Source organism: Candida oxycetoniae, assembly GCF_023343755.2.
Source record: "Candida oxycetoniae strain CBS 10844 chromosome Unknown scaffold27, whole genome shotgun sequence".
In the NCBI taxonomy this organism is placed as follows: domain Eukaryota; kingdom Fungi; phylum Ascomycota; class Pichiomycetes; order Serinales; family Debaryomycetaceae; genus Lodderomyces; species Lodderomyces oxycetoniae.
Window position 1 is genome coordinate 115,840 of NW_026055445.1, and position 22,784 is coordinate 138,623.

The following is a 22,784-nucleotide window of genomic DNA, read 5'->3' on the forward strand; positions in this document are numbered from 1 at the left end:
TCAAAATTCATTTCTCCATTGCTTGTTTTAATTCAGGTTGTTATTACTCTTTTCATCCTTTGTTTCTTGTTGGTTTTTGGCCTTGTTGATATGATAAAGTAATTTCATTCTCACTTTTTATTTGATTTTTGAAAATGGATAATATATAATCTATGTGTGTGGGTGTGTGTAGGTACTATTACTTCAATTAGAGCTGTATTGTTGAGTATCTACATCGACTGAGCTATGAGCCGTCATCCAAAGGCGCATCTGGATGGTTCACTTCATTAGTAGGTTTCTTGTCTTCAGGCTTTTCGGTTGGCTTTTCAATAATTTTAGTGTGACTACTTGGTCTCAAGATGAAAATCATCAACAATGCAAACACACATAGCACTAAGAAGAAAATAATCTTACACTTTGTAGTTCTCTTTTGATACGTGCGTGCTCTAATCAACTCCTTATCGGAACTTTGTAGATCCTGTACCGTTGAAGTTAAATTATAATCAATTCGATCTAAAATTGTACCTTGATCAATCACCATACTTTCCATCTCTTTAAAAATTGTAGAAATTTCCAATATGCCCATTGCTAGTTTGTTGATTTCTTTTTCTCTTTGTTCTAGATATGACATGTCTTGATTTTGTTGTTGCATTTGTGTTTGTGTTTGTAGAAGCTCTTTACTAAATTCCTCGGCTGTGGAAGTGGTGGCATTGTTAGCAACGTGCTGAGTCTTTTGCAACTGTTCGTTTCGTTTCTCGTTGATCAAGAGGTCAAACTCATCGTCATCATCCCTAAGGAAGTTCATATAGTTACTTTGCAAATTTCTAAAAACTATCAAGTGCTGTTGAATCTTATTTGCATAGTTTTTCTTCATATTGTTCAATACTTCCAAATCTTGCGCCAGATAGTCAATTTTCAACCTAGAGTAATTCTTTGCAAGATATTCAAACTTTTTGATTGCAATATAACATTTTTCGAAATTTTTCAAAATTTGATAATTGCTTTCTTCAATTTGGCTCTCAATCTCCTTTTTGGCTTGTGACTTGTTGATTATGATGAGCTGTTTATATAGCGATTGCAAATCTTGTGTTTGCTTCGAAATAACATTGAGGTGTATATCCAAATCTTTGGCAATTTCAAATTGCGTAGGTATTATTGGTTTCATTTCAATATCCTGTCTCAATTTCGATTTCGATTGCTGTTGGCGGTTTTGGTGCTTTCGTGAAGATAGAATTAGATTGTCTTGTTCCGATGTTAACATATCCTCATCTTCATTTCCTATTTCGTCCAGAAACGGGTTCCTGAGTCTGCTGTTTGGCTCATCTCGCGTTATAGTTCGACGATACGATAAAAACAATTTGGTTCTGTCTCTGAACATTTTTCTTGGGGCCTTAACTGGGTCAAAATTTATAGCTTATGTTTCCAATTTCTCAATTATCTTAACCTCCTGTTCACACCCTCTAAAGAGCAATGAAATATCAAACCCTGAAATCCAATTCTACTTGTCAAATTGGTGGGTCTAATTACCTCTCAATCATTTCTCCATGGTTCTCGGTACTGAAAAATGATTATTTTCTGTGCTACCAGATGTTCTTATATATTCACCTAAACATGAAAACCAGGTTGGATATATGTTGATAGAGACGGAGTTCCTGCTGCCAAAGGGGGTGGGCTTAGGGTTCAAAGGGAGTGGGCTTGGCTCATTTCTCAATAGAGGGTTCAAAGGGAGTAAAATACGGTGTCTCACTTTTTAAAATGTCACGTTTATTAATGCCAAAATTAAATAACCAATTTTTCTAAACTATCAATAGTGGTATCCTGAATCACCTCTGCTGCTTTGAAAGAAGCATCTTTATTGCCCATCAATGAAGTATCTTTTTCGTTTGAATCAGAACTAGACGTGGCCAGTTTGTCACCTTTCTCATTTTTGTCGTTGATAACTCCAGTAGTAGTATCTGTAACCTTCCTCTCATTGTCAGCTTCACCACTTTCCAACGGTTCCTCTAAATCAAGCTTCATACTATCTTCTCCATCTAATTCTTCCTCTAACTCTTCGTTCCCTAATTCTTCCTCTAACTCTTCGTTCCCTAATTCTTCCTCTAACTCTTCTTTCCCTAATTCTTCCTCTTCTAAATCTTCATCCTCATAATCTTCGTCATCCTCCTCGTCATCATCTTCCTCATCATCTTCCTCTTCCTCATCATAATCATCTTCATCATAGTCATCATCAGTATAATCATCATCATCCTCTTCTTCTTCTTCTTCTTCTTCATAATCTGTAAAGTCATCTTCATTTATGTTTCTAGATTTCTCCTTGTAAAAGTCTTCTTCTTCTTCTTCTTCTTCTTCTTCTTCCTCTTCTTCTTCATCTTCGTCTTTATTAACTTCCTCTTTTTTGCCAAATTTCATAAAGTTCTTAAGAGGAGAAGTAAAAGATGATGCTGATAGAGGTCTTTCTAATTCTGGCGACCTCATTGGGTTTTTTGTATTCTTGCCCTTCTGCAAAAGTTCTGGATTCTCAGTGTGGTCTTTCTTCTCGCTACTCGACCAATGCAGCAATTTGTCAGTTCGGTTTGTTTTCATGACTAACAATTCTTTTGAGTTTTTATCTTCATCACTGACGTCTAGATCGCTCGCGCTCAAGTCATCAAAGTTAAATGGCGTTTTCCAATAATTCACGTCATTGAAACGTTCATCAGTTTTAAACTCCTCCATGTAATTTCGTGGGGACCCAGGTGACCTGGGTGACCTGGGAGAGCCTAACATAGGTGGTGCATGTATAGATCCGATTGACCTCATATCACTGGAATCTCCAGCATCCTCATGGTTCTGCATGTACTCCGACCATTGAGCATTGTTCCAGTAAGCAGAAATTGACCCAACCTCTTTTATGGGTGGGAAAAAATGATCAACTAACTCACCTATACGAAGATATGAGGACTTGTAGCCAGCCAATTCCAAAAGTTCCATATGCACCTCACCATTTGGATTAATTGTGAATATTCGATGGCTTGGAATATGAACCGATCTATAACTGATTGCATCTGTAATCCTATTCCCAAAACCGGCATAGAAAGGGGTTTGCTTATCGTCGTCATCGAGCCCATCGGTATCTTTTTCAAAGTACAAGTTTCTGATATCCGATAAACAAGCCATTTTGAAAACTTCCGGTTTTTTCAAAACAACTTCCCTCTTCAAAGCAGCAAAGGTTCTATCGGGACTCAAAATCACAGGACCTATTGGTAACTTGACCCCATCTTGGCTTATTCCTTGCAAATACTGTCTTGTTGAATCTGATTGACCCAAAGATCGCGCAGTCAAGTATACTATATGATACCCATTCTGATGAATCTCCTGAAATAACTTTGCAACCCCAGGGTGTGTCCAATCTCTTCCAATGAGATTGAGAACATGTCCTAAAGCATCCGACTTTGTTATAGTACCATCGATATCAGAAATCACAATTGGCGTAGTAGACCTCCAAAGAAATAAGTTTGCATTGACTTGAGAGTTGCCCTCACGCGATTTGAATTTCAACGAGTTCACTCCGTAATGTAAATTCATTTCTAACAACTGTTGTGACGTTAATCTTAGCGTCTTGAAGTAAACCTTGTTGCTACTTGTCAGTGATGAAGTGTCCAATAATGTACCATTGCCATTGCCATTGCCATTGCCAGTACCAGGCATGCTATTCAGTGTGGTGGCAGCACTTGTGCTGGTGCTAATGCTAGGGCTGGGGCTGGGGCTAGTGTTAGTGCCAAGCGGCAGCAACACTCCATCGTCATCTTCAGCGATAGCATTGTTGTTGTTCATTTCAGATGCATTCGATATTCGTATATTACCATTCTCGTCTTTGGTGATGATCTGGTCCCATGCTTTTACTGAGCTATCTCCCTGGATGCCATGCTCGCCTTCGATTTCTTCCAAAAATATCTTTTTGAACAACTCTCCGGAATTATCAATGTTTTTCTGAGAATTCGCTTTATATCCATCCATATCAATAACCATATCACCATTCATATCTACTTTTGTTGGAATATTCAATTTCTTGGTTATTTTCCGAGCATTTTCCATTACAAACTTTGCCTTCTGAGAAGGACTTTTCGGGCTCGGTGTGTTACTCAACTTGGCTTTCTCATCCAAATCAAGATCGTCCGGTTCTTGGTCGCTAGTTGCAGGCGAACTTCCGGGAGAAGAAAGTGGCGATATAACAGGTGACGTCAAAACACTTTCAGACAACATAAGGTCCTCCTTGCTATCTACTTCAAATACAAAATGTGCTTCTCCTCCCTCTCCCAATTTCATAGGCAAGCGTGTATTGACATCATTGACATACAAGTCAATCTTTTTCTGAGAAGGTTTCGAAATCTGAAATAAGCCAAACCTAACATGCCATGGCGACGTATGAAGTGTTCCATCGGGATGTTCAATCACAATCACATCAATAGCTCCTGATAAAGTAGCAGGATTCAAAGAGTTCCACTGGTTATAAACATACCCTCCTACTTTCCCAACGTATTGCATCTTTCACTATTTGCCAGAAATTCACACAACTGGTTCTTATGGAAAATAAATCGCTGTTAAAAAGAGCCCATTCCATTGGTATATTTCATGTAAAATGCAACTTTTTCATCGTGGAGAAATTTCGTTTGGGGGGGGAGGGTGGTGGGTGCTACCAAATGGTAATTGCTATTGAAACAAACGGAAGGAAAGCAAATGAATCAAGAGTAATAGAGAGTATGCTACTACTACTACTAAGGGGGTCAGGCTATGTAATTTAACTTAATTATGTAAAATTGCGGGGTCCTTAAAGCTAGCGATGTTGCATTGATGCATTAATCTTCTTTCGTCTGCGCCATTATTTCCCAAACCTTTGAATTCACCAGTGACCGAGTGCCAAACGCCTCGATTAAAGAACAAAACCAAATCGCCCTGTTTCCAAGAATGTGCCAAAACTCTTTCTGGAGCAATTGCCGGTCTCATTAGTTTATGTACTTTCTCTCTCGACTCTTTCAAGTCCAACGTTTTAATGCTTCCGTCCTCATTTTTGGTATGAAGCTTGTATAAGCAACATCCATGCACTTGTAAATGATCTTCTTTTGTAACAGGGTTTGTCCAGACCATCGGCAACTTCTTCACCTTCAGCGCTTCCCATGGTGGCAACTCATCAAGCTTCAATTCCTTATCCTCCGAAACCATTGTTAACCCATCAGATGTGGCCTTAGCAGAGGATATGAAAATATAGGGATGAGGTGCATATTCCACTATTGTGTTCAACACAAACTCCTTGTCCTCATTGCTCAATCCTTGAAATGCTTGAGCTCCACTGACAAAGCATGTAGCTCCCTGTGTCAATTTCAACTCGAACTTGGACTTGGACTCGGACTCGGACTCGCTCCCGCCTGCTGCTTCGCCCTCATCTTCATATTTGATAGTTTGATAGTGTGTTGTAGGTGGAACTTTAATTCCAAGCAAACTGGTCACTACAGGCGGTGACAAGTCGTACAATGCACTATCAATGTGCCATCTGTAAAATCTTGTTTGTTTGCCCTCCTTGATTTGCTCGTTAGTCAATGGTGAATGGTGAAATGTTGTGTGAGAAGGATGCGTCAAGTTCAAAGCCTCGTCATTTTCGTTACCAGGTTCACCCACTTTGAAATGACCCTGGCCCAAAATTTGAACTTGTGGCTGAGATTTCACCGAACACCCGTCCTTGCGCAATACTGATTGTGTATGCCTAAACTCCTTCCCGTGTCCATATGCGGCGCCAGCTCCCCCAGTACCATCCTCATTTGGTTGCTCTGGAATTGTAGGGTCAAATCTCTTGGTTAAGATATATTGTGATTTAGGAGTCAATTCAGCTTGATCGGGAATAACAACAACCAAATATTTGTGAACGGCATCGTACAAGGCGGAGAAATCCTCGTTATTCAAATAGGCAGGATCGTTTTTGCAGTAACTGGGGAGACTCACAGAGCACCCAAAAGGTGCTTCATTCAAAGGAGTAACCACAAGCGAGTCCCTATGCATGAAAAAAATAAAACTAAACCTGTTATTAAAAAGCTACTGCTCAAAAGTTATTACCAAAAGGCTGCTGCTCAAAAGTTATTACCAAAAGGCTGCTGCTCAAAAGTTATTACTAAAAGGCTGCTGCTCAAAAGTTATTACCAAAAACCTACTGCTCAAAAGCTATTGCCTTACATTTGAGAAGTAACAAAAGGGTAATAGTCTGGAGAGTTTCCCCTTCTTTTATATGATATGGCGGAGAAACTGATAAGCGATGCTTTAAAGGGTTTTGTGGAAACACCCGAAAATCAAATGTCTTCCGTCGGAAGACCCGAAAGTCAATGCAAGGAGAAAACCTTTAGGGTAAGGACAGTAATAGCTACAAACTGTAACACCGATGGAGGTGGAGGATGAGAGTAATACTGTTTATTTACGACTAGTACATGTTCCGACACTAGCGAGCAAAGCAAGCTAGTCGAGAGGAGCAATGTAGAAGAGCAGTGGAGAGGAGCAATGTAGAAGAGCAGTAGAGAGGAGCAGTAGAGAAGAGCAGTGGAGAAGACAGCAGAGAGGAGCAGTGGAGAAGACCAGTGGAGGATTAGCAGGGGAGGTACTTTTTTACAACTAGTGCATGTAAAGGGCAATGCCGAAGGTGGCTCATTTACATCAAACATATGTTACATACGCATGGGTATGATTAAGCGATAGTGTTGGAGGCAGCTGGTGTTGCGCGATAGTTTCGGTGACAGCTAGTCAGTGTTGCTCCACTATCTCGCTTCGCTCGATTATATTAAGTGCTAGTATGCTCCACTATCTCGCTTCGCTCGATAGTGTCGATAGTGTCGATTATATTAAGAGCTAGTATGCTCCACTATCTCGCTTCGCTCGATAGTGTCGATAGTGTCGATTATATTAAGAGCTAGTATGCTCCACTATCTCGCTTCGCTCGATAGTGTCGATAGTGTCGAGTGACGATAGTGTTGATGCATTTGGTCTCTCAAGGTTCACTTTGAATATCTTTCTTTGGCGGCTAACAAGTGAAAAATTCAACGAAAAAAAAAAAAGGGTTTATCCGACAGACATTTTATGGAGATAACCAGTTTGGAGTAGTTAAATATGGGACACTATGTGACACTTGCTACGTGTAACTTGAATCAGTGGGCGCTAGATTTTGAAGGAAATCGAGACCGTATTGTGCAGAGTATACTTGAGGCCAAAAAACAAGGTGCAAAATTACGAGTTGGACCAGAATTGGAAATCTGCGGCTATGGATGTTTAGACCATTTTAGTGAAAACGACTTGTATCAGCATAGCTGGGAAGTTTATGGTGAAATATTGCAAAATAAAGAAACTCACGGTATTATTTTGGACATTGGAATTCCAGTAATCCACAAGTCAATAAAGTATAATTGCAGAATCATTTCCTATGATGGTAAGATCTTATTGATAAGACCCAAATTGTACTTGGCTAATGACGGGAATTACCGGGAGATGAGGTATTTCACTCCATGGAACAGGCCAAAGTACTTTGAGGATCACCAGTTGCCTTCACATATCAGCAAAATCACGGGACAATTGAGAGTAACGTTTGGAGATTGCATTATCGAAACGGCCGATACCAGATTAGGATGTGAAACATGTGAGGAATTGTTTACGCCTCAATCGCCTCATATAACCATGAGCTTGGATGGTGTTGAGATTTTTACCAATTCAAGTGGTTCTCATCACGAATTGAGAAAGTTGGATACTAGATTAGCTTTGATTACAGAAGCAACCAAGAGGTGTGGTGGAGTATATCTATATGCTAATCAAAGAGGGTGTGATGGTGACCGTCTTTACTATGACGGGTGTGCGTGTATTGTTGTTAATGGTGAGGTATTGGCACAAGGATCGCAATTTTCTTTGAAAGAAGTCGAGGTGATCTGTGCAACAGTTGATTTGGACGATGTGCGTTCACACAGAAACCAAAAGTCAGCAGGAACTCAAGCTAACAATCAATTGGAGAAGTATAAGGCCATATACTGCGATGTTCAATTATCACCAGATGTGTGCATGTATGATACTTCCATGACTCCTACAAAGCCAAAAGAGATTAAATATCATTTACCAGAGGAAGAAATTGCTTTTGGTCCAGCTTGTTGGTTGTGGGACTATTTGCGGAGATCAAAATGTGGAGGATATTTTTTACCCTTGAGTGGTGGGATAGACTCTTGTGCAACAGCGGTAATCGTGTACCTGATGTGTAAACTCGTTGTTGATTCCGATGAAGAACAAACTCTAAAAGATATACGAGCCTTGACTCACGATCCTCAATTCACTCCAAAAACTCCACAAGATGTGGCAAGCAAGTTATTCCATACATCTTTTATGGGTACCGAGAACTCGTCTGTTGAAACAAGAACTAGAGCAAAACATTTGGCTGAAAAAATTGGCTCGTTTCACGTAGATCTCAACATGGATAATCTTGTATCAGCAGTTGTGTCCCTATTTGAAGTTGCCACAGGAAAGAAGCCAATTTTCAAAATCTTTGGCGGCTCACAAACGGAAAACTTGGCGCTACAAAATATTCAAGCTCGGTTGCGTATGGTATTGAGTTACTTGTTTGCGCAATTGTTGCCCTGGACCAGAGGAAAGTCGGTCCCAGGGTTGTTGGTTTTGGGAAGCGCCAACGTTGATGAGTGCTTGCGTGGGTATCTTACTAAATACGATTGTTCTTCAGCTGATATTAACCCTATTGGAAGTATTTCGAAAACGGATTTGAAAAGGTTCATAGCATGGGCCGAAAAGAACTTTGAGATGCCAATTTTACATGAATTCCTCACTGCCACACCAACTGCAGAATTAGAGCCTATTACTAAGGATTATGTCCAAAGTGACGAAAGAGACATGGGAATGACATATGATGAACTCTCGAGATTTGGAAAGTTGAGAAAAATCGACAAGTGCGGTCCTTTGGCAATGTTTATCAAATTGTATCATGAATGGTCACAGCCACCTCACAATTTAACAGCAGAACAAGTTGCAGAGAAAGTAAAGAGATTTTGGTTTTTTTATGCCATCAACAGACATAAGATGACAACAATGACACCAGCATACCACGCCGAACAGTACTCGCCAGATGATAACAGATTTGACTTGCGGCCAATTTTAATCAACCCTAGATTCCCTTTTGCTAGTGCAAAGATTGACGAGATGGTTAAAATAATTAATAAAAGACAAAAGGAAATCGATGAAAGTAATTTAAGTGTAGACTAGATAACAAGAAATAGAGTTATGTATGTATGTTGCCACCCCATTTAGGTACAAACCCTAAATTGTCTTTCATGAATTTCTCTGGTGACGTTGTTTTTTGAATAAAATCAGTCACGCATTGAGCCACATGCACAGGCAAGTCTTCGTGAACAAAGTGGCCTGCCTTTTCGCTATTATTGAAAACAACCAACTGGTACTTTCCTTGCATCTGACCAATTATCAATGTCTTGTCTAGAGTTTCATGAGCTGACAAAATTAACAATTTAGCCCCCTTGAATAACAAAAAATTTTTTGAGAGACCACGAAACCAAGATTCCCAAAATGGCTCAGTTGAGCTTAAATCAGCTTTCCAGCTTAACGTAGTCAAATCCAACAAGTCGGGAACCGAAAGTTCTGCTGACACACGATTATTGAGTAAATGCCGCATATGCCACTGTATTGCCTCTCTTAGTGACGTAAATTTCAAGGGCATTCGAGAAATGAACTGCGGCATTGCACTTAACGACGACACGGCTGTTTCTTCCACTATATCCAACAAAATGAGTCCCTTTATCAAATCGTTTGGGTACTCCGTGGCGTACTTTGCAAAAACAGCACCACCTAGAGAGTGACCCAATAAGAATATTGACATGGGGCTATGCCTCTCAACGACATCCGAAATGACTTCCTTGACATCCAGTACTAACATGTCTAGTGAAAAATTCAAATCAACTTGTTGTGAATCACCATGGCCCCTCATATCAAATAAAAGTATACTTATCGAATCGTCGGTAAAGCTTCGTGATAGCTCGGCAAAGGTCATCGACGAGGAGCCTGCTCCATGATGACATACTAGCAATGCCCCGGGTTTCGTAGACGGTTTGAAATAAGTACAAATTTTCCGGTCCTCCATACATAGTATATTCCTAGTAAATGTTGTAGATTTGAATTCTCGATACCGATCAATCGTTTCTTGGTCTTCCCTGAAATACTTGTTGGTAGGTATATTAGCCACGGTTTCATTCTCCTCATCTTCCTCGTCTTCTATAACCAGCCGAAGTGTCGCATCTTGATCTTTGGTCCTCTTCAAAAATGCCTTGTACAAGTCAGACATTTTTGATGACTATGAGCTTATAAAAGAAGAGAAGAATACGAAACGAGAAAAATACATTGAGCCGGCGTTTGCAGTGGGAAAAAAACAAAGAAATGGCGCTAGTCTGGCGGCGGAAAAAAATAAATTCGACCGACTATGACGGCGGAAAACAATAAATTCGACCGACTATGACGGCGGAAAACAATGAGTTCGACCGATTATGGCGGTACATGAATTTGTTTTTTGTTTTTTTTCTTCTTTTTATCTCGCCTCATGATGAGATGAGGATACTTGGTTGAACTTGTATAGAGAGGTGGAGAGACTATGAGAAGACACTATGGAGGACCTTACACCTCATTTTAAGTTTATGGCAATTGCCCTATTTATAGGTTACAAGGCTCTTTTAAACAATGAAACTCCCGTAGCTTGTATAGTCACCAAGGGAACTCAGATAATTAGCATTGGTTATAATTATACGAATAATTCATTGAATGGTACTAAGCATGCCGAGTTTATTGCATTTAGTAGATTGGACAAGGACAAGGACAAGGACAAGAAAAATATTGATAATTGTCTCGATGACGATGTAGACTATGGAAAATTGACTTTATATGTAACGGTGGAGCCATGTATTATGTGCGCATCGTATCTACGCCAATTGGGTATTGGAAGAGTAATATATGGGTGCAGCAATGATAGATTTGGAGGTACAGGCACCATCTTGTCTGTTCATAAAGACTCTCGGCTACCGAATAGCCCATTCCAGAGTATTGGAGGCGTTTGTAGGACCGAAGCAATTCAGCTACTAAGAAACTTTTACATCCAGGAAAATGTCTCTGCTCCCGTGCCTAAAGTAAAGAAAAACATCAATATCGACGAAAAGGAGTTCCCACCGGTCGACACAAACTTGTTACAAGAACTGTTTCGCGCCCTTTATGGAGAACAACTGGCCCCTGTCAAAAAAAACCAGGAATTGACCCCTATCTATAACCAGGGCTATTGTATGTCATCTTTGCTCACCATGAAAGACCTTGAAACAGTTCCCTTTTTGCAAGAGGAATTGGGTAACATCACTGAAGCCCAATTGCAAGAGTTTTACACTTTGTTTTATGATATCGATCGCAATGGCCTCGTCGTATATGAAAAATCAATACAAAAGTACCAACTCAAGAGAAGAAAACTTGATGAAATGGGCATCGCCAGGGTGAAAAATTAGAGAGCAAAAAAAAAAAAAAAAAAAAAAAATATAATAGTATTGAGAATTGATTCTATATTAAAGGGGATTTACATTGCCCATAGTTCATAGTTCATATCCGCATAGTCCTTACGCACGCGCAGACGGATAGTTAAAGGGAGATAGGTAAAGAGAGAGGCATAATTGATGGACGACTCCGATGATGAGTTTATATCTGGAGACACTAGGTCACCTTCCTCGCGTCTATCCTCATCAGCTCCAGAATCTAATATTCCTGCGAGAGATGGGGTCTCAGGAAGAACAAGGTCGCGAGATGTGCGGAGTGGAGAGATTAGTGACTTAAAAAGAGAAAACGGTTATGCATGGGAGGACGAGTATCAAAGATCATGGGATATAGTTAAAGACGATAAGCTTGGAAGTGGCTCATTTGAGGCAATGGTCCAAACGATTATTGAAAACCGCAAAAAGAAGATTATGAAAAGTTTGAGCACCCCTTTTCAAAGAGGTATTATACGGACTTTGGTGATTGTTATCGATGGGTCACTACCGATGGCCGAGAAAGACTTGAGACCAACAAGACTCTCATTAACTTTAAACTATCTCCAAGAGTTTGTTGTGGAGTTTTTCGACCAAAATCCAATTTCACAAATCGGGCTTATCTTAACGAGAAATGGCATTGCACATCTAATTAGCGAGGTCAGTGGACTGCCGCAGTATCATATTGATAAATTAAGGCAATTGAAAGCACGTCAACATAACAAATATGAACCAAAAGGCGATCCATCACTACAAAATTCGTTGGAGATGGCCCGATCGTTGTTGAAATTCAACTTTGGTACGACATCAAACAATACGAAAAACTCAAAAGAAATACTAGTTGTGTTTGGGTCATTGTCTACTAGTGACCCTGGGAATATACATAAAACAATTGAAGGATTAGTGAAAGATGACATCAAAGTGAGGGTCATTGGATTATCGGCACAAGTGGCAATATGTCAAGAACTTGTAAATAAAACCAACCACGAACCAAGAAACACCATGTCCAAACACTATGGAGTTATCATGAACGAGTTTCACTTTAAAGAACTACTAATGGATTGTGTCACCCCTTTGCCATTAACTGAAAACGTCGAGCAAAATGCAGATGATGTCGAGGGAGTACCGGTGATAAAAATGGGATTCCCTTCCAAAATACAACCAACGTTGACTTCCAGTATTGGAAGCACGGATTTCATAGTTGAGTTCCCGCAGTTAAATGCCTCACATCCGTCACAAGGTTCTGAAGAAATAAGGGACACCGTCGAAGTCAACAACAATAACTTACCCCACGCTTCCTCTTCAATTGTTGGTTATCAGTGCCCACAATGTAAAAGCAAAGTATGTAATCTACCTACAATTTGCCCAGTTTGTGGTTTGATGTTGATTCTATCAACCCATTTGGCAAGATCTTACCATCACTTGGTCCCGTTGGCACCATTTAAAGAGGTTCCTGTAAGCTCATCATATTCGAGCGAGTATTGCTATGGATGTCAGCTAAAATTTCCAAGTGGAATCGAGCTGGACCCAGCAAAGGAAACTATTGCCACAATGACCAGCTCCCGTTATAGTTGCCCAAAATGCAATCAAGATTATTGTATAAATTGTGACGCTTTTGTTCACGAAGTCTTGCATAACTGTCCTGGTTGCGAAAACAAAGGTGTTTGAAAGGGAAAAGAAAACAGTTAATATACGTTGTTACCTTAGATAATAATACAGAGAAAGAAAAAAAAAAAAAAGAAAAATGTTTGATTCTTGCTCTAAACTGTAAAACTGGTCAAGTAAAAAATTCAAGCTCTCAGCTACCCCAGCTACTACTGTTACCTTTTTTATTGCTGCTACCTGAGTTTCCCCCCCAAGTAGAGCTATTACCTGCTCCTCCCCAGGCAGATCCATTTCCTCTGGCAGCACCTCCCCATGAACTATTACCCTTGTTTCCACTATTACCACTACCTCCTCCTCCCCAAGTAGACCCACTGCCTCTGCCAGTGCTACCCCAAGTGGAACCTGCTCCGCTTTTGGTATTTCCCCAAGCAGAAGCTCCTCCTGTAGCATTCCAGGTTGACGCAGCTCCTCCTCCTCCTCCTCCTCCATTCCACGATGAACTACCTCCCCATGTTGAACCACTACTTCCATATGCGGGCGTTTTGCCGCCTCCAGCATTCCAAGCTGAAGCACCGCCTTTGTTCCATGTAGAGGCAGCACCCTCGGCGCTAACAGCTGGAGTTGCGCCTCCATTCCAAGCAGACCTGTCTCCTGGAGTACTCATTGTAGGGCCGCCACTGAACGGTTTCGAAAAAGAACCTGGTTGCTCGGCACTTCCACCAATAAAGACCAAGTAAGGGATCGCCTCACCCCTGATCAAGACCAGCAAGTCTTTCTTTAGCACCTTGACTTTTTTGCTCTTAGTATGAAGTTCCACTCTCGCGTACAAATCATCGGCTTCAGAAACTTTTCCCTTGAGTCCTTTATAGCTTCCCACTCTAATTGCGACATCTTTGTACAATAGTTTATCTCTTCCGCCAACACGAGTTTTAAGACCTTGCAACGCAAATGAATCGGCAGGTTTTATATTTGGATTCATACTGGTAAGGTCGGGGCCAAAACTTTTCGAAACCATTGAATCCTTCGTCGCAACAGTGTTGACTGCCATTCTATTGGCTACAAATATACCCAAGTTTTCAATTATCTCATTGGACTTTATGAATAATGTGTTTTTGTAAATATGCAAAATGGCACCTTCCCTACCTTTGTCACCCGTAGCCTCCTTCACTGTGTCACCTACTTTAATTGTAAAGCCATTTTTATCGGTGGCAATCTGCTCACGACGACTTTGATTCAATTTTGAAGCAATGGCAGAGGGCCTCACATCAATCAATCTTCCATCAGATGTGAGAACTTCAAAGATATTCTTTTCTGCCTTGACAATAACACCCACCGTCGTGGCACTTAGCTCAACAAGATCTTTGATATCGTATTTGGAGTTTGCATAGTCAACACTTTTGTCCACGGTAGAAGAGGCATCCGTGGCCTTGACTAGATAGTTGGCAAATACCTTGACATCTTCCTTTGTTTGATCGCTAACGAGTAACACCGAGTCACCATCAATTTTTATTATCAATCCAGTCTCATCAAAATGTTTTCCTTCAACTATACGAACATGGTCACCCTCACTGAATATCTTCCGCAAATCAGTTGCAGGAACAGTCAAGTTTTGATTTACAAACTTTGGATCACCACTATTAGTAACCCTTATCTTTATTTCATTTAACGATGCTTCAACCACAATGCCAATTGTTTTGGCCTGTTCCCCTCGGCGAATTTCCACTTTGTCACCGGGTTGAAACGGAGTAGACTGTCTGCTTTCCCCCAAACTTTTATTTTTGAATGAGCTAACAATCTTTTGCAAATCCAAACCTTCGTTTTCGCTTCCCGCTTGGAATTTCTCAAGCTCTCCAAGTGACGGTTGCACATCTTGTGTTTGGATATACTGTAATTTAAAGTCTTTATATAAATAACCGTCAACATACTCGTCTCCCTTGTAAGTGTACAGTCTGGACCCCTTCTGCTGCAAGTTGAGACTATCGAACATCTTTGCCGCTTGTGCATCAAATCGTTGGGGAGGTGGTCTAATCCTCAGTTTGATCACTTTCCCATCTGGTCCAATCTCATCGTTCCTACCATAGTCAAGACGAGGAACAACTTTACACCGCACATCCAACCCATTCTCCGATAGATTATCCACTACGGCAAGGTCCCCCTTATACTTCCCCCTCGCAATTCTAACATAAACACCTGGTTTAAGCTCAACATCCGAAGATTTAACTTGCTTCAATAAATCTGGGTACTCCTTAACAGAAACCAATAACTTATCTCTACCATAGATATTCACCATACCTTGTAGGGCTTTATCAATGGCATCCGGCCTTTTGGCTTCTATATAAACATATCCCCGAAATGAGTCTCTTTGAAATACTGTCAATATATCCAAGGGCATCCTTTGTCTTTCCAAAGTTCTTTTTTTCTCATATAGTTTCCTCACCACCTCTTTTTCCTTGCCTGGTGTACACCTTATTGCATAAATTGCCGGATCATTAATAGATGGCATCAATAACTTTTGCGAGACTACTCCATTAGCTGCAGATTCGCCTCGGTAGGCCTGATGACTCTTTTTATACCTTTCTTTAAGTCTTTCGGCTATTTGCTCAGCATCCTGGTCTTCTTCCTCTTGACGACGACGATCGTATTGTCGGTGCAATCGATCATCCTCATGTTGTGGCCCGCTATCTTCGTGAACATGATCGTCGCTGATAAACTGTTCTCGTAAAATCTCTGCTTCTTCGTCGTCCTCCTCGGCGTCGTCTTCTTCCTCATCGTCCACCTCAGCTTCAATATCGAAAAATTGGTTGGCCCCTCTTTTTCTCTTTCTTCTTCGTCCAGATACTTCTTCGTCCTCCTCCATACTATCTTCGTCCTCCTCCTCCTCCTCATCATCATCATCATCCTCATCATCATTACCACCATCACCACCACCATTATCTCTTTTTCCTTCCTCTCCTTCAACTTCCCCTTCTACCTCTCTGTCATTGTTCCTTCCATCTCTAGCTTCACTAGTTTCTTCACCTTCACCTTCCTCCTCCTCCTCCTCCTCCTCCTCGTCATCATCTTCCCTAGGTCTCTTATTCGGATTCCGTTGATCCTCAATTGCTTTTCTCAACTCCTCATCAAATTCCTGCTTGATATTCGTGCTGGACATGACGTATGGATAATAAAAATGAGATAAGAAGATACCTATTGGTAATAATCAAACTATCTTTCCACTCATTTGGTAAAAAAAAAAAAAAAAAAAGGGGGTCGTGTGTGTTGGTACACATTATATATATATATATATATCTACTCATCAACATATACATGAACAAGATACCTCAATAGCTTTCCAACGGCTAGTATATGCCATGGAACCATTGAAGAGACCTCGCACTCGCCAGGTTTTGTTTCTTCGTAGGCTCTATTGATATCTCTTGTGCCTAATACATCGTTCAATACTATCAAGTTTTTATATTGTTCAATTAATTGTTTCATCAAGACATCCAAGTCCCAATAATTGGAACAACTAACCAAATTGATTTCGAATGCCAAAAAAATGGTGGCAGCTTGTAATGTTTGGGGTTTGCATTCCCTAACTAGAAAACCAACTTTCATGCCAAGACGATTGGGAGAACTTGCCGATGGCAATTTCACCTTTGGTATGACCCCGTAGATTTCTTCATCGGATTCTCTCATTATCAGATCTGAGTCAAACAAATGAGTACCTGAACTTCCGGGCAAGTTCCCATTTGGACCGGGAGTAAGATATTCTTGAGGCGAAAGGAAATTGGAGGGCGCATTCAAAAACTGTTGAGGCGAATGAAACGACAATGCATTTGGAGACGTTCCCAAGATTGATTCGGCACTCACGGTAATAGGTGAGTTGGCACTTCCATATGTAAAATTTTTAAAGCTAAAAAACTGCTCCTTCTCTTGTGTGTTTGGAGAAATTTCTTCATTGTCTGAGTTTTGCAAAATTGGTGGTCCAGATGAAAACATTACATTTGGCGTTTGGCTAGTTGAAAGGACTATCAAAGACACATCTTTGTACCTCATGCTTAGCCTTTTCCAGTGTACTAGCTCGTCATCGGGAATATTACCACTGACTCTAGTCAAAACCAAAAATTTCTTGGCAACGGGTGATCCTATTTTATCATTGAGATTGTTCAAAGTTGCAAAGAATTCCGTCGATATATTCCACATATCATCGGCAATACTCCCAATATCCATGTGATATGTTCCTCCAGTGGATCTATTATCTGAAGAAGGTGGCGATGACGATGACGACGATGACAACTTGGTACTACTAGTTGGCGAGCGGTGCTGCTCAGAGCAATACCACGCTTTCGTATATGTAATCTGGCCTAGCGGGTCAGACCACGCAGCTGCAAACCATGACTTGTCAATAGACCTTTCATAAGCCAAATGCACAAAACTATCATCACTATTGTTACTGTTTTTGTAACCACTATTGACAAACTTGAAATGTATTCTTGAAGGCGGCTGTTTCACCAAAGGTGCGTAAATTGAAGTTGACAATGTCTTTTTACTAAAATTCTCTGGGCACTCGTTGTACAAATTCATAGAAATCCTTGATAGCATGTAGTTACTGAGCACTTTCAAGCTGGTTTCCTCTCCAACTTTTCTCACTAGATATTTGGACGAAATTATCTTGGTGAATACTTGTACCAAAGGTAATTGATGGACTATCAAGGCAACTTTGAAGTTTCTCAAAACTTTACAAAGTTGTAGCGTCGAATTGAAACCTTCATCAAAGTTGATTATGAGTAGCAAAAGCGGACGATCAAACTCAAAATTATTTGTTTTATTTATCAAATCCAACTTTATCAATTCCACAAATGACATTAGTCTTTTGTTCATTTGACTATAAAACTCATGGCGTTTGTGATGATTCTGATCAAAGTTCACGAGTGCAACACCGTTGTGCACAGGATCTAAATCAGGTCGTGTCTCGACTGTTGACAAGCTTAGTTTCGAAATCTCTCCAAGGTTGCAATCTTTGTAGTTATTGACAAGCTTTTCTGTGAAATCAGAAACATAAAAACCTGTATTTCCTATACTAGTCTCGCCAATCAGCAATATCTGAAAGTTCTTTGCGTTGTTTGAAGGAGCAAAATTCAAATACTTCCAAAATTTGAGCCCTATTGTGTTGATGTTTATGATTTGTTTGTTTTTCTCGACTCTGCTCTTTACCGAGTGAGTTTTGAAAAAGCTCTTGTCTAAATTTCTAGATTCAGTACCCAACTTCTTAATCAACTCTCGATATCTCTCAAATTTTTTAATATTGGCTAGTCCACCATCAAGTAGGTTCCAAGTAGTACGGTCAAATACTTCTGCTGCCTGGCTCTTGGAATCGTCAAGATTATTATTTTCATCCACCAACTCTCCTAAAAAGTTCAACTGATTTTCAAAAGAGTTTGTTTTTAGTGAATCAAAATCATTTAAAAATTCTAAAAACGGAACTTGGTAACACATAGGGAAAACACTTTGAAGAATCCCCGCAAATTGACCAGTCAAATTTATATGTTCAGATTCATTTTGCAGATCATCATTGTTTGCTTTTTCCTGGGAGACAAACTTTGAACGCAAATCGACTTCCATCCCTAAGTCGTAGACAATGTTCGGTACCAAGCAACTCAAAAGTTCCTGAATGTGACTTGCTTTAACAATCAACTCTTCATTAACTGCTTCCAAGTCATTTTCCCCCTCATCTTCATTTACGGAGAATGATGGCACCGGTTTGTCGCAAACCAAGTTGTTCATAAGAAAACAATTGGGAATAGATGACAAGTAAACGCTCCTTAATATCAATGGTAGATAATTTAACGATTCGTTTACCTTATTCTGAAAACCTGCTGTGTTTTTTGTCTCAAACCCGGAACTGTTCAATTGAGAAGGTTGTTGTTGCTGTTGCTGTTGCTGTTGCTGTTGTTGTTGTTGTTGTTGTTGTTGTTGTTGTTGTTGTTGCATTTGTTGCGAAACATCGTTATATGAAGGTGATATTGATGTTATTTCTGTTGGAAGAAAAGGTGAGTCTGACTTTAAAATGAGCCTGCTAGCTGAATTGTTAGCCGGAGAACCAAAGAAAGCCGAATTCACTGAAGATACAATACCGCCACCATTACCATGCATAGACGCTGGGAATTGCATTTCGAATTCAGGATTTGCTGTAATAGATCCTGAGATATGATGAACATTGGGGTCGTTGTCATTCATTTTCAACAAAAACGATTCGTTCTGTATTTCATCTGCATCTACGTCACTCTCTTCACTGCTACTGCTGCTGCTGCTGCTGCTACTACTACCGCTTATGCTGTTTTTATTATTACTGAGATGTGGATCGTCATTTCTTCTTCGATTCGTCTCTCCTTTCAAATGCAGTTTTTCTCCTCCATTTGTGTTTAAATCACGTCCAGTAGGGAATGGCTTCGGAGTACTAGGAATCTCTGGCTCTCTTTCCATATAAAACTTACCCCCTTTTCCATATTTGAGGTCAATGTCCTTTTTGATTATTGGATTGAATGGTATTGGAGAGAATACGGATTTGTGCAGATTTCTACGCTTTCCGTTATGGGTCTCTTTTGCTGCAAACTCAGAAGCATAGTCTCCTGAAGAAGAGGTAAAAAATGTTGTGCTTGTTGAATGGGAAATCAGTGGTGTTGCATTCGTGGGTGCGGGGGCTCCAGGATCCTCATAATCTGGATTGTCAAGCTTGGATATCGTCATTCGATCTTTCAACTCTTCAATGTAGGAAAGTTTATTATCATGCACTCTGCCATTACTTTCCAAGACTTTAGTTGCAGATGCGCTAAAGTCCAGTTCAGTTTTATGTCTTTGCGGCGTTACATTGTTGGAGCCCTCCTCAAATAAATCAGTGATATCTTGTGCATCCTCTTGAGCTATTTTTTCTTTGGCCTCTTCCACTTCCGACTTCTCGTGCATATAGTGGTCTTCTTTGTCGTCACCAACACTATCACCATCACCATCACCATCACCATCACCATCACCATCACCATCACCATCACCATCACCATCAACATTATCATCAACATTATCATCGTCATCATCATCGTCATCGTCATCGTGGCTGTTGTCTCCAAATAACTCGTCATCGTCATCGTGGCTGTTGTCTCCAAATAACTCGTCAACGTCCATATCGTCATTGGACTCTTTTTCTTCAACAATATCTGATGCAGATTTCGAAAATATATTTCCTGCAACATGAAGGTCAAAGTTGTCTACACCCATGGGAGTAGTGATGTTAAAATCCATAGAATTGATATCTCTTGGGGCGTCTGTTGCATTTTCATTTGAAGGGGCACTCACGATGGGAAAAGAGTCATCACCATAATGCAGTTGATTTGATGGTTGTTCATCGAATTGTTCTTCTAGCTGCTGTTGCTGTTGCTGCCGCTGCTGCTGCTGCTGTAGCATTAGTAGTTGCTGTTGTCTTTCAAGTTCAGCATTGCGGCTGATATTAAAGTCCAAATATTCCAAGAGCAAATTCATTGGATTGGAAGACTTTGGCGGTGATTGAGTCAATCTTGGTTTGATCTCGTGGTGTCCAAACTGTAATAGACATAAGCTCCAGGGCCATAGTATGTACTTTGTGTTTTCCACTGAATGTATAAATTTAGATATGCGGGAGGTCAGATTATTCAAGTGTTTCAAGTTTGGTATTAGCTTAACCCACAATGAACTTTTCAAAAACTCGGTATGGGTACTGGACTCGAGTAGTTTCAAAAGTTTTTCACTATCAAACTGGGGTTTTTCGACAAAGTTATTCTTTAGATTTTCGGAATCAAATAAATGACACCTTATTCCACTTGGTAAGATGTATATCACAAAGTTTAAATCTTTTACTGTCTCTTGTGGATACAACAACAAGGAGCTGAAAAGTGTTAGCGACTTGCGATAGATACAAGATAGTAACAAATCACCATTTTCGAGTAAAAAAGGGTCGATGGTGATGGGAGTATATGTTATATTGTCGTGAGTTACGACACAATGGCTCCCAAAGAGCCTTATCTGGCCTTGCAAAGATAGATTATACAAAACCATTTTCTTCACTGCCTTCAAGAAGCTCAAGCTGGCAAACGACAAATATTTATCGCTATTATTGCGTGTTTTTGCCGGGTTTGCAAAATACTCGACTTTTGCCGAGTCCTTATGCTGTAGTGTCAAGTTGTCATGCTCATGCTCCAAACTTGACCTCGAGCTCGAGCTTGAGCTCAACTCATCTGAAGAAACATCTAATTCAAAGTAGTACAAATTTTTGTTATAGTATGTCAACAAAGTTTTAGGACTCTTGTGCCGTATATTGAGTTCCAATTCAAGCAATGCTTGATCGTTATTGTCACAATTTGTACTTGAAAAGACATAAAATCGGATTTCTTGCAAATGGCCAATTTTAAAGTAGTTTGTTTCAATATTCAAAAGTTCCTTTGCTAGCATCTTTCCATCTTCATAACCTTTCTCCCCTTGCTCTAAAGTTCCAAAGAGAAAAAAGACAAATGTCAAGCTCAATAAAGAGCAGACAAATATCTGCTAGTTTTTTTGACTAACTTTGTTAGAGCAGGTCAGCTTGCCTGTTGGGGGAATGGGTAGCGCTTGCTTCACCGACACTATCGAGCGACACTATCGAGCGACACTATTGAGCGAAGCGAGATAGTGGAGCAACACCAACACTATTGAGCCAAGCGAGATAGTGGAGTAACACCAACACTATTGTGCGACACTAGTATTGAGCGAAGCGAGATAGTGGAGCAACACCAACACTATTGAGCCAAGCGAGATAGTGGAGTAACACTAGTATCGAGCTTAGCGAGATAGTGGAGTAACACTAGTATCGAGCCTAGCGAGATAGTGGAGTAATGCTTGTATCGAGCCAAGCGAGATAGTGGAGTAACGCTTGTATCGAGCCAAGCGAGATAGTGGAGCAGCACTTTAGTTCCTTGTTGCAACCCCGAGAGTCAATATTAGCTTGTAAATTGTACATGATGTTAAGTACTCACTGTAAATTCTATTAATATCGAGCGACACTATCGAGCGACACTATAGAGCAGAGCGAGATAGTGGAGCAGCACCAACACTATAGAGCAGAGCGAGATAGTGGAGCAGCACCAACACTATAGAGCAGAGCGAGATAGTGGAGCAGCACCAACACTATAGAGCAGAGCGAGATAGTGGAGCAGCACCAACACTATAGAGCAGAGCGAGATAGTGGAGCAGCACCAACACTATAGAGCAGAGCGAGATAGTGGAGCAATACTAGCAATACTATCTCTATTATCGACACTATCTCGCTTCTCTCGATAGTGTCGCTCGATAGTGCCGCCGATAGTAGAGTAGAGAGCACTCGAATACTCCCTATCAGAGTACTTTTATAAAGCACATTTTATTATTTTGATTGATACTAAAGTACTTTTTAGTAGAGCAATTTCTACTACTATCATCTACTAGAACACTTTATAGAGCACTTTTATCGAGCACTTTTATAGAGCACTTTTATAGTACTACTGCTAGACTTTTTACCATCTCGTTCCTCGATAGTAGATAGAGCTGAGGAGAATCTACTATCTCGTTCCTCGACAGTAGGTAGAGCTGAGGAGAATCTAGTATCTCGCTTCGCTCGAT

General features: G+C 40.4%; 9 protein-coding genes across 9 annotated transcripts; 3 read left to right on the forward strand and 6 right to left on the reverse strand. All coding sequences in view use genetic code 12, as the record gives it.

Moving 5' to 3' along the window:
* Positions 1-223: 223 nt before the first annotated feature.
* On the reverse strand, positions 224-1,357 carry TLG2 (Tlg2p; the record flags this gene model as incomplete). Its single annotated transcript, XM_049324084.1, has 1 exon — positions 224-1,357. One exon carries the CDS (start codon positions 1,355-1,357, stop codon positions 224-226), a length of 1,134 nt encoding a protein of 377 aa, XP_049180162.1.
* A 401-nt stretch (positions 1,358-1,758) lies between these two features.
* On the reverse strand, positions 1,759-4,503 carry SMP2 (phosphatidate phosphatase; the record flags this gene model as incomplete). Its single annotated transcript, XM_049324085.1, has 1 exon — positions 1,759-4,503. The coding sequence occupies one exon, from the start codon at positions 4,501-4,503 to the stop codon at positions 1,759-1,761; it is 2,745 nt and encodes a 914-aa protein (XP_049180163.1).
* A 258-nt stretch (positions 4,504-4,761) lies between these two features.
* KGF56_002816 (uncharacterized protein) lies at positions 4,762-6,009 on the reverse strand (the record flags this gene model as incomplete). Its single annotated transcript, XM_049324086.1, has 1 exon — positions 4,762-6,009. The coding sequence occupies one exon, from the start codon at positions 6,007-6,009 to the stop codon at positions 4,762-4,764; it is 1,248 nt and encodes a 415-aa protein (XP_049180164.1).
* Positions 6,010-7,101: 1,092 nt separating this feature from the next.
* Positions 7,102-9,240, forward strand: KGF56_002817 (glutamine-dependent NAD(+) synthetase; the record flags this gene model as incomplete). Its single annotated transcript, XM_049324087.1, has 1 exon — positions 7,102-9,240. One exon carries the CDS (start codon positions 7,102-7,104, stop codon positions 9,238-9,240), a length of 2,139 nt encoding a protein of 712 aa, XP_049180165.1.
* A 16-nt stretch (positions 9,241-9,256) lies between these two features.
* Positions 9,257-10,330, reverse strand: PPE1 (carboxylesterase-mitochondrial 37S ribosomal protein YmS2; the record flags this gene model as incomplete). The annotated part of the gene is made up of 1 exon (XM_049324088.1): positions 9,257-10,330. The coding sequence occupies one exon, from the start codon at positions 10,328-10,330 to the stop codon at positions 9,257-9,259; it is 1,074 nt and encodes a 357-aa protein (XP_049180166.1).
* Positions 10,331-10,676: 346 nt separating this feature from the next.
* On the forward strand, positions 10,677-11,525 carry KGF56_002819 (tRNA(adenine34) deaminase; the record flags this gene model as incomplete). The annotated part of the gene is made up of 1 exon (XM_049324089.1): positions 10,677-11,525. The coding sequence occupies one exon, from the start codon at positions 10,677-10,679 to the stop codon at positions 11,523-11,525; it is 849 nt and encodes a 282-aa protein (XP_049180167.1).
* Positions 11,526-11,690: 165 nt separating this feature from the next.
* On the forward strand, positions 11,691-13,208 carry KGF56_002820 (TFIIH/NER complex subunit; the record flags this gene model as incomplete). Its single annotated transcript, XM_049324090.1, has 1 exon — positions 11,691-13,208. One exon carries the CDS (start codon positions 11,691-11,693, stop codon positions 13,206-13,208), a length of 1,518 nt encoding a protein of 505 aa, XP_049180168.1.
* A 130-nt stretch (positions 13,209-13,338) lies between these two features.
* On the reverse strand, positions 13,339-16,296 carry SPT5 (transcription elongation factor; the record flags this gene model as incomplete). Its single annotated transcript, XM_049324091.1, has 1 exon — positions 13,339-16,296. The coding sequence occupies one exon, from the start codon at positions 16,294-16,296 to the stop codon at positions 13,339-13,341; it is 2,958 nt and encodes a 985-aa protein (XP_049180169.1).
* Positions 16,297-16,433: 137 nt separating this feature from the next.
* On the reverse strand, positions 16,434-21,602 carry SRB9 (Srb9p; the record flags this gene model as incomplete). The annotated part of the gene is made up of 1 exon (XM_049324092.1): positions 16,434-21,602. The coding sequence occupies one exon, from the start codon at positions 21,600-21,602 to the stop codon at positions 16,434-16,436; it is 5,169 nt and encodes a 1,722-aa protein (XP_049180170.1).
* Positions 21,603-22,784: the final 1,182 nt, after the last annotated feature.